We start from the raw sequence: 14,890 nt of genomic DNA, 5'->3' as shown, positions 1-14,890 counted from the left end.
GTATAACCTCTGAGATACTGTTACAGTATAACCTCTGAGATACTGTTACAGTATAAACTCTGAGATACAGGTGTATTCAGAACCTCATAAATGTTGCTAACGTGCTAACATGAAAAAGGATGTCTAAATAGGCTAATGTTTTCAAAAAATCTGAATTCCTTGCGTTGGTGCAGTTTTTTCCTTTTTAATTAAGTACTCTGATTTTGTACCTACAATCTCAGTTTAAATTAAGGAATGAAAGCAGTTTTAGTATTATTATTATTATTAGATTATTCATTTTTTAAAATACATTTAACAACACGTTGCTTTTTCAGTGACCCACTATCGGTTTGGAACCCAAAGTAGGGTTCTTTTGTACTGTATGTTTGGTACTGTATGTATGTGTACTGTAGGTGAATCCATACCCCTGAGGTTCGTATCTTAGGTTCTGTTGTAGTGAAGCTGATAGTGTAGCACGCGCACGCCATGGTGAATTTGCGTCACAGTGTGGCAAGAACAGCGCTGCGGGTGAGGCTAGCATTTCGCCGTGAGCTGCGCATCCGATTTGGAGCTTCTCACCCTCCTCTTCGTCTTCATCGGGCCTCTCGGGGGTCCCTGATTAATCTGGTACCGATGACCTCAGCGCTGCTTTGCGTGGAAAAGGAGGCTCTTTTAAGGAAGCAGAGCATCATGGGAAACAACGTGCTGTGTCTGGTCCAATAAAACCGGGAGCAGTTGGGGGGGAGGGGTATTACTGAAAGTTTATAAAAATAAATGAAGTCATGCCAAAGATATTTTAATCCTGGATCAAGACATCTAACTGCTCCCGGTCTGCTGCTTTAACTGTGCCTTCCGTGCGATCCTGTGCAGACCAAACACATTCCTGTCATAGAGGAATGCTATCCCTTTGGTTATTGCAGCTTTACTGCATTATTTATGTGCTTAGCCAGTTCCTTTTTTCGTGGCTATGGCTAGCTTTCGCTTTCCTGTTTTTACATTCATTAAACATTCATGAACTGGGTGTTGGCTGAAGGGTATAGTTTAGGGCACAGCAGCCAGCATTGTCCTGCTGGGAGAAAGTCATCTTTTGGGTGGTACGGCCACCAGCTACATCAGGCTTTTCCAAACTTTTCAGACCCTGTGAGCGTTTTAACGAACCAAAACCTTTTTCTCGGTCCCACCTCTCATTAGAATATAGCCTGGTAGGTGATAATGAAAATATGCTGTGAAAATGTTTTTAATATGTGTCATCAGGACTGAAGTTGTGCTGTTTAATCTGACTGGTGCAGTGTTTACTCTGACTGGTGCAGTGATTACTCTGACTGGTGCAGTGTTTACTCTGACTGGTGCAGTGTTTAATCTGACTGGTGCAGTGTTTACTCTGACTGGTGCAGTGATTAACCTGACTGGTGCAGTGTTTACTCTGACTGATGCAGTGTTTAATCTGACTGGTGCAGTGATTAATCTGACTGGTGCAGTGATTAATCTGACTGGTACAGTGATTAACCTGACTGGTGCAGTGTTTACTCTGACTGGTGCAGTGATTAATCTGACTGGTGCAGTGATTAATCTGACTGGTGCAGTGTTTAATCTGACTGGCGCAGTGATTAATCTGACTGGTGCTTAATCTGACTGGTGCAATGTTTAATCTGACTGGTGCAGTGATTAATCTGACTGGTGCAGTGATTAATCTGACTGGTGCTTAATCTGACTGGTGCAATGTTTAATCTGACTGGTGCAGTGATTAATCTGACTGGTGCTTAATCTGACTGGTGCAATGTTTAATCTGACTGGTGCAGTGATTAATCTGACTGGTGCTTAATCTGACTGGTGCAATGTTTACTCTGACTGATGCAGTGTTTAATCTGACTGGTGCAGTGATTAATCTGACTGGTGCAGTGATTAATCTGACTGGTACAGTGATTAACCTGACTGGTGCAGTGTTTACTCTGACTGGTGCAGTGATTAATCTGACTGGTGCAGTGATTAATCTGACTGGTGCAGTGATTAATCTGACTGGTGCAGTGATTAATCTGACTGGTGCTTAATCTGACTGGTGCAATGTTTAATCTGACTGGTGCAGTGATTAATCTGACTGGTGCTTAATCTGACTGGTGCAATGTTTAATCTGACTGGTGCAGTGATTAATCTGACTGGTAAAGTGACAAATCTGACACATCACAAAATCCAGTACAGCGCATTTAAAACAACAGCCATGAAATGGGAAGTCTGATTGTCAGCAGGGCCTTGTGTGTAGTAGCAGAAACGTGGCTATGAATGCAGTCAGAGATGAATCTTTATCTGTTCCATCTGCAGATCACGGCCCTGGAGAAGAACCTGGTGGATCTGAAGTCTCCCTCAGCTCAGGCTGTCGCTGAAGTGTTGGAATCCTATCAGAGCGAGGTAGCGCACCTAACTCCATCCGCCCGATGTTGTGACCGAGAGCTTTTACATCATTGCCGTTTGAGCCATTATAATCACCACTTGAACGTGTCGGAAAGAACAGTCGACTGCGGTTCCCCTGGCATGTACGTTTTAAAACCGACGTCACATTGACGTCTTTCTCCCCCATCAGCGTTGGGCGCTTAATCCGGAGTTCAAAGTAATCTTTTTTTATTTTGCGAAAGATAATTTGTGATCTATATTTTTCATTCGCCGTCTGTTTTGCTGGGCTGGGGGCTTTTCTGTGGGTCGCCATTTCGGTGCTGACCCCTTGTAAGAGTGGGGGGGTGATAGAGAATGCTCTGTTGTGGCTGAATGTGAGGTGTGGTTGTGGGGGGGGGGGGGAGCCAGCTCCACAGTGTGGGAATCCTAACCTTGAGGGGGGGGGCTCTTTTCTCTCTGTGCAGAGCAGTGTGGACAAGGACAAACCTTTCATTCTGGAGCCGCATATGGAGAACATCAATAGGTAATACCCCCCCACACACACCCTCAAACCCTCCACCCTCTCACCCTCAAAACCCTACACCCTCAAACCCTCCACCCTCTCACCCTCAAACCCTCCACCCTCTCACCCTCAAACCCTACACCCTCTCACCCTCAAAACCCTACACCCTCAAACCCTCAAAACCCTACACCCTCAAACCCTCCACCCTCTCACCCTCAAAACCCTCCACCCTCAAATCCTCCACCTTCAGACCCTCCACCCTCAAGCCCTCCACCCTCCATCCTTAAACCCTCCACCCTTAAATACTCCGCCTTCAGACCCTCCACACTCAAACCCTCAATCCCTCCACCCTCCATCCTCAAGCTCTCCACCCTCCAAACTCAAACTCTTCACCATCGTTAAAACGCGTGCCTGTCCTAATCAAGAAACAGTGTCCCCGAGTTCTGAGCTCAGCAAGCCAGAGGCCGTACCGCCACAGGGACCAGAGAGGGGTCCAGAGCTGTGTTGCTTTAAACTTTGCTCTATTTGGCGGTGGAGCTCGCCCGGTCTGGGTTTGGGGTGAGCTGAAAAGCCCTCGTGCACCCCTGAGGCTCTTCACAATGGGCCTGGAGCCTCTCCAGACAGCAGAGCGGTTTCCTGATGGGGCGTTCCTAATGGCCGATTTTTTACGAACGCGCAACTGGGTCCGCTCTGATTAACGCGCGCGTCTGGAGTGTCCGTGTGGGCCGGCTTCCTGTCCGTCGCCCGGGAAACGGGTGACGATGACGGTCTTCGCGCTACGGAACTGCCTTCAGCTGCCTCACCGAGTGTGACCCCGACATGCACGCACCCCAGGGGTCGGCGCTTAGTATTCCAAACCCCGCTTCGTTTCGCTTGTCCCTCATGCGGCTCTTGACTGACAGATAATTGGGTTGGAGCACTGAATTAATTATAGAGTCTGGCTCGTTTGAGAGTTTCGCAGCGTATTTGTCTCTGGGCTTAATTGGCGGTTTGCTTGTGCCGGATGGGAAGGGAAGAGGATTGTGGGAGACTGGGCCTGACTGCCGGTAAGCCTGGCGTGACCCCCATTCATAAAGCTCGCCAGCATAAAGCAGCCAATCCTGTGTCTGGGTAAACTGCCATGAACTCAGAGTCCCTGAGTGATCGTCCTCTGCCGCATCCGCTACTTTACCGCCCTCTGACTGAAGCACACCGGATTTGCACATTTTAAAACGGTCGGTCCAGAAATCACGCGGTAAGCGAGTGTTGAGTCATCTGCGTTTGTTGGGCTCCACCGGGGGAAGGGGCCGCCGCTCGCGTCGTTTAGGGAACGCCGCGTTTGACGCCGGCGCTGAGGCTAACGCTCGCGCGTCTCGGCTGATGCAGTCGGAACTGATCCGGTATTCTGATCACAGCCCGCCGCTCCGCCCAGCGCTGATCGCCCCCGAGAGCGAGAGCTGACAGCTGCTGCCGCCTGTTGCATTTTAAATGAAGACGTAGACGAATCTCTGTGTCGGAGCTGTGACTCCACAGGTTTCTCATGAGCGTGTGCTTCGGCTATTCGGACATTTCTTCAGTGATTCTGAAACGAGCTGTTTCTGAGTTTGTGGCTGTTACTGCAAACAGTAACACTGTGTACACTTCAGAGTTTAAATGAATTGTCTCTGAGCAGTGTTTGTGTGGCGCGGGGGGGGGGGGAGGTTGGGGGGAACGGGGGAAGGAGGGAGGGAGGAGGGATGGGGGGCAGGAGGTTAGGGGCGGTTATGGCGGTCGTATGAACGTGTGAAATTTAAAGCAGTCCTTCTCCCTGACTCCCTGTGTTACTGCCGTAGGCTGTTTGAAGCCAGCAGTGTGGAGCAGATCTGTGAGAATCTGAAGCAGGATGGCTCTTCTTTTGCACAGAAGCAGCTGGAGGTAAGGCCAGGGCCTGCTGCCTGCAAATACGTACAGTAAATTACACATTATTACTTTTACATTAAAATATATATTACTTTGATATCACCATCAGATTCCCTAAATATTTGATTATATGTATACATATAATAGGCTGATATATATATATATATATATATATATATCTATATACTGTGTGTGTGTGTGTGTGTGTAGAAATGGGTGTGGCTTTGTCAAGATGTCTACATACTGTAGAGACAGTCACTCCTATACTGTAATTAAAATGAGTCACTCTATATATCTACGTAGACGCATCCCAAGCTAAATATATATGTAATATATATATATATATATATATATATATATATATATCTAAATATAAAAATAAATACATATATCTAAATATATATGCCAAAATATACAGGGACAGTTGAATGTGATATGTGCATTAAGTGAAAAGAGACATCCCAAGCTACGCAGACACATCCCAAGCTACACAGACCCATCTCAGGCTACGTAGACGGCACAGTCAAGGGCCAGTTCACTCCCCGCAAAGCTTTACTGTAAACACACATCCCAGAGTTTCAGTTCCTTCCTTGGACTTTAATGATTTCTAATGACTTGCATAATGTGATCATCACTGTGGTATTGTAATAGCAGAAATGCATTGGTAGGGAACAGGGAGTTTTTGCATGACATCTTAACCCAGTTAGAACTGTACTGTACTGATAGGAAACCATCATTTTGCTTCTATAAATTTTTATGACATTTTATATTCCAGTGTTGCTGGATTTGGAGGATGTAAGACACTGAGCCATCTTTATTAAGGGAATCTGATACTGATAATTGTGTACTACAATGATAAACATGATATAATGTGCAAATATGCTTGAGTTTCCAGAATTTTTAATGAATTTATGTAACTTGAGTATGTAAATCTAAACCACTTTTTACTGATATCCAGAAAAAGCAACTGCAAGACCCAGCAGTAATTTCTAAGAGTTTTTTTGTGCTTTCTACACTGAGGAAATAAAAATGATGTTTTATGGATGTGGTTCTTCACTCCCTGTCCCTTTTGTTAGTTTGTTCTTAGAAGTTTATTAATAAAAACACTTTAAAAAATAGCAGGATCCTAAATGGAGAGGTGGGAATAGAATTTCCTGTTTCCTGTTTGTGGCTGGGCGGATTTCACCGATACTTTGGTGTGTTGCAGACTACCAATCAATTGATCAATTTTGGTGGAGGTGTCTCAGGGTTCAGAACAGTTACGATCAATGGGTTTTCTGAACCCAAAGGAAAGTCACTGATCCATCAGTTGCAGGAACACATACTCACTTAGACATGTTTTCAGCTGCAGAGGGAGTCTGAGGGCACTACTTGAAAGACCGTCTTTGCTTCACGTTTCAGTGGTGAGCCTGATAGTTGTGTGCGATGCCTTTTCTCATCCTCAGACCCTTTCCAAGATGTCTCCCACCTCCATGAAGCTGACGTTCAGGCAGCTACGGGAGGGAGCCAGCATGAGCCTGCAGGACGTGCTCGTCATGGAGTACAGGCTGACTCAGGCCTGCATGGTAAGCGGCTGCGTCCGAGTCTCACTGCACACGGCCTGCATGGTTCAGCTTAATGATGTTTACGTGTGTGCGTGTTCAGGTTAAAGCAGCTGCCCATTTACACTCGCTTTATGTTCAGCAGGGGCGTTTTATCCTTTTACCTGTTATTAATTAGGACAGATGTACTTTATCCATGTACTTGTGTTATTCTAGTTTAGCACAGGTATATTTAATACATGTAAATGTGTTATTAGCTAAGCACAGGTGTATGTTATTCATGTACCTGTGTTATTCTAGTTTAGCACAGGTATATTTAATACATGTAAATGTGTTATTAGCTAAGCACAGGTGTATGTTATTCATGTACCTGTGTTATTCTAGTTTAGCACAGGTATATTTAATACATGTAAATGTGTTATTAGCTAAGCACAGGTGTATGTTATCTATGTACCTGTGTTATACTAGTTCAGCACAGGTGTATGTTATCCATGTACCTTTTATCCTTGTACCTGATCCATTAGCTTAGTATAGGTATATTTTATCCGTGTACCTGTGTTATTAGTTTAACACAGGTGTATGTTATCCATGTAACTTATATATTTGCTAAGCACAGGTATATTTTATGTATGTACCTGTGTTATTAGTTTAGCACAGGCGTATGTTATCCATGTAACTGGTATATTAGCTTAGTATAGGTATATTTTATCCGTGTACCTGTGTTATTAGTTTAACACAGGTGTATGTTATCCATGTAACTGATATATTAGCTAAGCACAGGTATATTTTATCCATGTACCTGTGTTATACTAGATTAGCACAGGTGTATGTTATCCATGTACCTGTGTTATTAGTTTAGCACAGCTATACTGTGCTATGTGTTAATGGGCCTTTCTCCTTGCAGAGCGGCCAGGACTTCTATGAAGGTGTGAGGGCAGGTAAGCAGTGTGTATCTGCGTCTGCGGCATATCAGCGTTAAACAGTGGTGCTATAACCATGAAATACAAGAAAACAGCTAGCCTTTCTCAATATTCTGTAGAGCGTCCTGGGTTTCAGTTAAAGTTCATAATACACTGATTCACATTTCACTGGAATATTAATTACAGGGGTCTTCTATTGCATGGGGCACTCCTGTTAAAGCCCTTTAAAGTAGTAATAATAATAATAATAATAATAATAATAATAATAATTGTACAGTATTTATATATTACTTCTCACAAATGATGTAGCCGAAGGTCTTAACCCAAGTGTGTAAATCTAAACTTGTGTTTACTGATGTGCATACCAGAGACTGCAATCCGCAGCCTATATATCCGTTTTTCACTGAGGAAACAAAAATTGCGTTTAGGCTATATAAATGTGGTAGCTTTTGGTAGCCTATTCTTAAATGTGCATCAATAAAAGCACCCTTAGCGATGGTAAAAACCAAACGTGGAGAGAATATGTTTCTTTTATATGTGATTTGTATGCTCATTTCACAATAGAGGATAAAAAAAAGATTTTATTGACTTGATTCAATAAAACAGCTGAATGAATTATTGCCGAGTATCACCATATTTCTTGTCGTTAGGCTAAAAATTATGACCTACCTGAGCTCACCTCCACTTTATAGCACACATCACTTCCCCTGCCTTAAACCGCTCAACAGCTGATTTACATTCTGAAGGCGTAATGTCCCGTCAGCGATGTGAGGGGTTTTTACAGCCTCCGGGCTGTTTGTGAGATTCTCACCCTTCGGTCGTACGGATATACACATGCGCGCATGCGTGCGGATATACACATGCGCGCATGCGTGCGGATATACACATGCGCGCATGCGTGCGGATATGCAGATGCGCGCGTGCATGCGGATATGCAGATGCGCGCGTGTATGTGGATATGAACACGTGCGCGTGCATGCGGATACTGCATGCTTAAAGTGAGCCGCTGCATGTGGTTATCCTGCGGGTAGCGTGCTGTAGCTGCCGCTCCCCGCTGTTGGTGTAAATCTTCCATTTGACTCGTTCACATGTAGGAATTCCTGGTCTTATAGTCAAGTTCATTCATGAAAGTGTAATTTGTGACATTAGAACCTCGGTCATGCAGTGGTTCACTATTCAATTAAAAAAAAAATATATATATATATTGAAAAGGTGTCCTAAACATGATCCCTTTTGATACTAAGTTCCGCTGTACACAAGATCACCCAAATAACTTGTATTGATGTAATAATTGTGTGTAGGATTGTGCTGTGTGAGGTTTTAAATGTGCGTGTGTGTGTGTGTGTGTGTGTGTGTGTGCATGCGTGTGTGTGTGTGTGTGTGTGTTTTCACAGTGCTCATTGATAAGGACCACAGCCCAAAATGGAACCCACCCACCCTGGAGGGAGTGACAGAGTCATACCTGGACGACTGTTTCAAACCCCTCGGAGATCGCGACCTCAGCCTCTGAGCGTGCTCACTGCAGCAAGACACCGCCCTCAGACTCTGAGCATGCTCACTGCAGAGAGAGACCGCCTTCACGCTCTGAGCATGCTCACTGCAGAGAGAGACCGCCCTCAGCCTCTGAGCATGCTCACTGCAGCAAGACACCGCCCTCAGACTCTGAGCATGCTCACTGCAGAGAGAGACCGCCTTCACGCTCTGAGCATGCTCACTGCAGAGAGAGACCGCCTTCACGCTCTGAGCATGCTCACTGCAGAGAGAGACCGCCCTCAGCCTCTGAGCATGCTCACTGCGGAGAGAGACCGCCCTCAGCCTCTGAGCATGCTCACTGCGGAGAGAGACCGCCCTCAGCCTCTGAGCATGCTCACTGCGGAGAGAGACCGCCCTCAGCCTCTGAGCATGCGCACTGCGGAGAGAGACCGCCCTCACACTCTGAGCATGCTCACTGCGGAGAGAGACCGCCCTCACGCTCTGAGCATGCTCACTGCGGAAAGAGACCGCTCTCAGCCTCTGAGCATGCTCACTGCGGAGAGAGACCGCCCTCATGCTCTGAGCATGCTCACTGCGGAGAGAGACCGCCCTCACGCTCTGAGCATGCTCACTGCAGAGAGAGACCGCCCTCATGCTCTGAGCATGCTCACTGCGGAGAGAGACCGCCCTCACGCTCTGAGCATGCTCACTGCAGAGAGAGACCGCCCTCATGCTCTGAGCATGCTCACTGCGGAGAGAGACCGCCCTCATGCTCTGAGCATGCTCACTGCAGAGAGAAACCACCCTCAGGCTGTGCCCCCCGGTGTGGTCTTCACATTGGCTTCCCCAGCTGTCACTCTAAAACTCCCAGAATTTGGACCAAGAAGGCATGAAAACACTAACTTAGTTCCCCTTGCCCAGACTTTCAAAATGCGCGAAAGGTAGAAAATTAATTGAAAAATCACCCTTAATCCTTTAATAAATTAACATTTTGGAAAATATGTAATGTGTTGGGTTTGTTATTTTTTAAAATCCCCATGTACACTATTTGAAAAGGATGGTCGATGCAGATGTGTTTGCAAAACCTGCAGTGCATTTTCAGACGTAGTTCCTCCTCCAGAACACCTGCAGGTTGTGGAGCGGTGGTCTCAGAGGCCTTTGTGTGAGTCTTATGCTGGAGCAGATTACTCTGAGCGAAGTAGCAAGGCACTGAACGATTACTGAGCAGACCTGCTACTGAGATTCAATAGTAATAAAACACGGAGTAGGGCATCTGGTTTCATTCCAGAGCTCTTAGCACTATGGAGTACTTATTAATATTTTAAGTGTACATAACTCGCAGTGACTCGTTTTCTTAAGCATCAAGCCTTTGCTGTGAAGGCAGGCATTTTTTCAGATTGAAAAAGACCTTTACCACCAATTGTTAGAGTTGCAGTGAGGTGGTCTGACAAACTTTACAAGCAGTCAAGTTTGTCCCAGTGGCTGTTTAGCCAGGCCAACCAAGCTCTTTAACCAGTTTGGTTAATTGACCTGTTTACTGAACACAGGTTTGTAGCTGACATCATGTTATAGTTGTGTGCTGAGGGTGCTTTGGTAGAAATGTGTTTTTGTTAGTGTGTTGATGCTTTTGTATTGCTTTAATGAGTTCCTGCTCATCCTGTTCACTTTAATCAAAGTGCTAATACACATTTGTAGGGATGTCATAAATATCAAATCGATATCTAAAATATTGATTGGCAGGTTGTTATATTGAGAATTTTTAGACATCTATGTATGTATTAAAATTTCAGTAAAACCTACTTTTTTGGTATTCTGTTTTTCTATTAATTTGCTTTTATAATGTAATACCATGAGTGACCACACCGAGGCGACGTAACACTCTACCGCCACCTGCACACCTCTCCTCCTCCACCCCATTTTAGCTGCCAGTTTGACAGAATTTGATAGATACTGTGCCATAGTGTGATTAAACTAGGCTATGAAGCTTCTTTCTTGACTTATAGTAGCCTATAATGGGCAGTGGGCCCAATGAAAGTTTGAATTCAGTTTGAATCTTGTGTTTTCAGTTTCTTTATCCTGCTTCGATGATGTTTAATTGAGAAAATGTGTGGTTGACTGCAGTGGAACGTTATGTTCCCATTTTTCTATGCATGAGCAAGTTGCATAAATTGGCTAAAACAAAACAAACTGAGCACTTCTTGGGGCAAAATGTAGGCTGTATGTATTGTATACAAACCGTTCATTTAAAATACGAATTAACCTTTATTGCGACAACATCCCTAATTGCTTAAACTAGTAAAAATGCAGGTTCACACAGCTTCATCGTGCTTGTAATTAAATGTATCAAATCTGAACACAACAACAGTGCTCAGTGTTTTGCGGTGCAGCTGTCGTGGAGGTTGTTTCTGTTTTTAATATATCAAAGCAGAAGGATATACGAGCACGCTATGCGCAGGCCTGAGTGTTGAGCCTGTGTGGGCTGATGTTTGGGCTGTTACTGTATCTGTGCACTGATCTTCCCTCTCCTCTGTGCATACAGCACACCCCACAGCCTCCATCCTGACCACAATGTGCATTTTCCTTCAAATTACTGGAGGCGTTCTGTTCCGAAACGTTAATTTGGTAAATGCAATTATCATGGGTGAATTACCAACCGTCATCTCCTAACCTACAGAGCCTCCTCCCCTCCCCCCTCGGCCACACACGCACACACACACGCATACACACACACACACACACTCTCACATACATGCACACTCACACAAACGCACACACACACACACTCTCCCTCTCGCTGACACACACACGTAAGAGGACAGAAACCTGACCAGCGACGCCGCTCACTTATTCTCAGGTGTTACTGAAGGACCGTTCGCACATTTTAAAATTGGCAGGATGAATTAGCATTTGGATCTGTTCACGTCCATCTATAACGAGCTGATCCTGACCTTTGAACGCTGATGCCGTTAGCTGACTGCGTGACGTCCGTGTACGGCCGCCAGGATTACCCAGGATCCTCAGCGGCGCTCCATTGGAATCTGGCTCCGCAGCCGGATGTTTTGCACACGATCAGCCGTTGCTTCTCAAAGTCCATGTTTGCTAAAGTCCGGTTTATTGTTTGATTTTCTAGGCGAGAGAGGTGACGTTATTTAGATTATCTCGTAGATAAATGCAGTGTGAGTATTGTGTACCTGCAGTGTAGCATGTGTGCTAAACCGAGAGCTTTCAGAAGCTTTCAGAATTTACTGGCAGGAGTTCACACTGCCATTAGAGGCCAGTGTCATGCTCAGCTCCTGGTCTGTTTGAGGGCGATTGCTTGCCTTCCTCCTACAAAATCTTTTCCCTTTCTCATTTCTTGGCCCTTAGGCCCCTGGTGAGACACTAGGGGGCGCTTGTACAGAAACACGAGGAAGGAGCCAATTATATCGCACCGTTGTGGACTGCCAAGCACAGGCGGCTAATAACATAGCCCAGCGCAGACCCAAATTAGTCCCCGCAGGAAGTTACAATAGCAGAACTTTAATTATTGAGATTTTTTTTTTCTTGTTCTGCCATTCCATCTGAATTATTTCCATCTAACCAATAATTAAAAGCAAAACCCCCTCTGATGAATGCATTAAGTGCAGTTCTCAGTCTGTAAGTTGGAGATAAGTACATCCCCTGTGTGTTGGTAGGTATCTTTCACTGCTAAGCCCAACTTCAAAGGCTTTGGAATGGTTTTGTGGGCCAAAGGCCCTAAAAACTGAGCTCCTAGAAAGACATTTCGTAATGAAGTGAGATGCTATCCAAACTTTAGCTTTGTCTGCCTGCTTCTCGTCGAACGCCCATTTCTATGCGTTTCAATAGCGCAAAGGCAACATTAGCATTAGCAAGCTACAATGTTGAAGTTCAGTTGAATTCTAGCTCTTTTGCAGTCTGACAATGAGATTCGTTATGAACTAAGATGTATGTGAGTGAGGGACCTGGAAGCTTTGTGCGAGTGCTGTACCATAATCTGATCATCATCTCAGTAAAATAAACCAATTAGCTTCATTAGTCCAGCTCCCAGCCCGAGGCCACACTTGCCCATTACCGCTGCGCGATGGGGGGCTCAGAAGCCCTCGTTTCGAGTTTCGGTGCTGCTGATTCTGAAACGCTGAACCCGCCAGTGCCAAGGGCTGCCAGATTGTGTCATTTTTCAGCCCGGTGTTGACAGACGCCTGATGCTCATTAACCCAGGGTACCTTTGTAGAGGGAGGTCTCCTTCTCTCTAAGCTGTGTGCTTGACCAGCATGGGAAGATGAGTGAATTTCCCTTTGATGTGGCAACCCAGAAACAAGTCTAATGATTACAAAAAGGGCACGGTGGCACGGTTATGGAAGCTTCTATTTGCAGCGAGCATGGGGGGGTAGGAGGTGGGGGGAATCCAATATACCACCATAACAGGGGTCTGCAACCCTGGTCCTGTAAATGCCTGCCATTTAGTGATCCAGAGCTAGTGCTGGTCGGTACTCAACACACATGCCTGGCCTTTAGTGATCCAGAGCTAGTGCTGTTCGGTAATGTACACACATGCCTGGCATTTAGTGATCCAGAACTGGTGCTGCTCAGTACTCAACACACATGCCTGGCATTTAGTGATCCAGAGCTAGTGCTGTTCGGTACTCTACACACATGCCTGGCATTTAGTGATCCAGAACTAGTGCTGCTTGGTACTCTACACACATGCCTGGCATTTAGTGATCCAGAACTAGTGCTGCTCGGTACTCTACACACATGCCTGGCATTTAGTGATCCAAAGCTAGTGCTGCTCGGTACTCAACACACATGCCTGGCATTTAGTGATCCAGAGCTAGTGCTGCTAGGTACTCCACACACATGCCTGGCATTTAGTGATCTAGAACTAGTGCTGCTCGGTACTCCACACACATGCCTGGCATTTAGTGATCTAGAACTAGTGCTGCTCGGTACTCCACACACATGCCTGGCATTTAGTGATCTAGAACTAGTGCTGCTCGGTACTCCACACACATGCCTGGCATTTAGTGATCTAGAACTAGTGCTGCTCGGTACTCTACACACATGCCTGGCATTTAGTGATCCAGAGCTAGTGCTGCTTGGTACTCCACACACATGCCTGGCATTTAGTGATCTAGAACTAGTGCTGCTCGGTACTCCACACACATGCCTGGCATTTAGTGATCCAGAGCTAGTGCTGCTTGGTACTCCACACACATGCCTGGCATTTAGTGATCTAGAACTAGTGCTGCTCGGTACTCACAATCCTACGGCAAGCTTACTCTCTATGTCAACATATTTGGGTTGTATCTGAGTTCATTTTACAGTTTTAAAAAAGGGGTGCATTCCATTAACAGAAACACTTGTATGAAGCATTCTGAGAATCATGGAAATGGCGCTGAATCGATCATCCGCTTGCAAATTTTCTGCAAGCTGAGTAATTTAGAGATCAACAATTAAGTTTTAAATGTCAAATAACTATAAACGCTGGTTATAAAGAAATATAACTTATTCATGAGGAACATAGTTTGAATACTCTGCGACTGCTAAATATGTAGTACAGCGGCTATACTGCCATGGGCTTTCCGATGTTCTTTTTAAAATCCCCGCTAAAATCAAATCTTAATTTGTGTCCTGTAAGCAGCAGCAGCTATCAAGATGGTGGATACAAGGTGCTAAACGCATTTGCCATGTCGATGCATGAGAAAGAAGAGAATTTCTTCCAAAGGGCGTTGCAAATAGTCTGAAGCACTAAGGGAATCAATTCTCCTAACACAGGCAAAATGCTCGCAAGGTTCCTCATACGCTGACCAACTGAAGATTTATCTGGGCTGGGCTCTGGCTGTGGTCCACGCACTTATACACCGCTTATAAACGGCCTTGCTCATTAGTGCACAGTCATAAAATTCATACAGTAAAAGATTTACACTCGGTGGTCTCAAGTTAACACAAGGCTAATGATTCAGCGGTTTCATCAATGAAATGTTGTTTTACCTTTTATGAATGTCACTTTTTTGTCTACAACATAAAGAAAAGTAGAAATCGATAGCCTTAATGGCCAAAATAAGATGGCTGCCCGTTTCTATGTGAAACGATACCACAGCAATACCCCATGTGAGATTCAAACGTGTGGCTCTCCATCACCAGCACGACCACCTGCCCTCTCGGCCCCTGTTGCTAGGCTTGGAATAATCTGGAAGCACTAATATGAAGAC

At 45.2% G+C, this 14,890-nt stretch overlaps 1 protein-coding gene across 3 annotated transcripts in view; it reads left to right on the top strand.

Moving 5' to 3' along the window:
• The window catches only part of hibch (3-hydroxyisobutyryl-CoA hydrolase), a 30,237-nt gene extending 20,558 nt beyond the window's left edge, over positions 1-9,679 (top strand). For all 3 annotated transcript variants that reach the window (XM_035394468.1, XM_035394467.1, XM_035394466.1), the window contains exons 9-14: positions 2,296-2,382; positions 2,829-2,887; positions 4,678-4,759; positions 6,190-6,309; positions 7,190-7,223; positions 8,600-9,679. In XM_035394468.1, coding sequence (XP_035250359.1) covers positions 2,296-2,382; positions 2,829-2,887; positions 4,678-4,759; positions 6,190-6,309; positions 7,190-7,223; positions 8,600-8,715 — 498 coding nt within the window. In that variant the 3' untranslated portion in view covers positions 8,716-9,679. The remainder of the gene's footprint in view (positions 1-2,295; positions 2,383-2,828; positions 2,888-4,677; positions 4,760-6,189; positions 6,310-7,189; positions 7,224-8,599) is intronic.
• The last annotated feature ends 5,211 nt before the right edge of the window (positions 9,680-14,890 follow it).

This window comes from Anguilla anguilla, chromosome 15 (genome assembly GCF_013347855.1).
Source record: "Anguilla anguilla isolate fAngAng1 chromosome 15, fAngAng1.pri, whole genome shotgun sequence".
Taxonomy (NCBI): Eukaryota; Metazoa; Chordata; class Actinopteri; order Anguilliformes; family Anguillidae; genus Anguilla; species Anguilla anguilla.
Note: the sequence above shows the minus strand (reverse complement) of the source record. Positions and strands in the feature narration are given on the sequence as shown.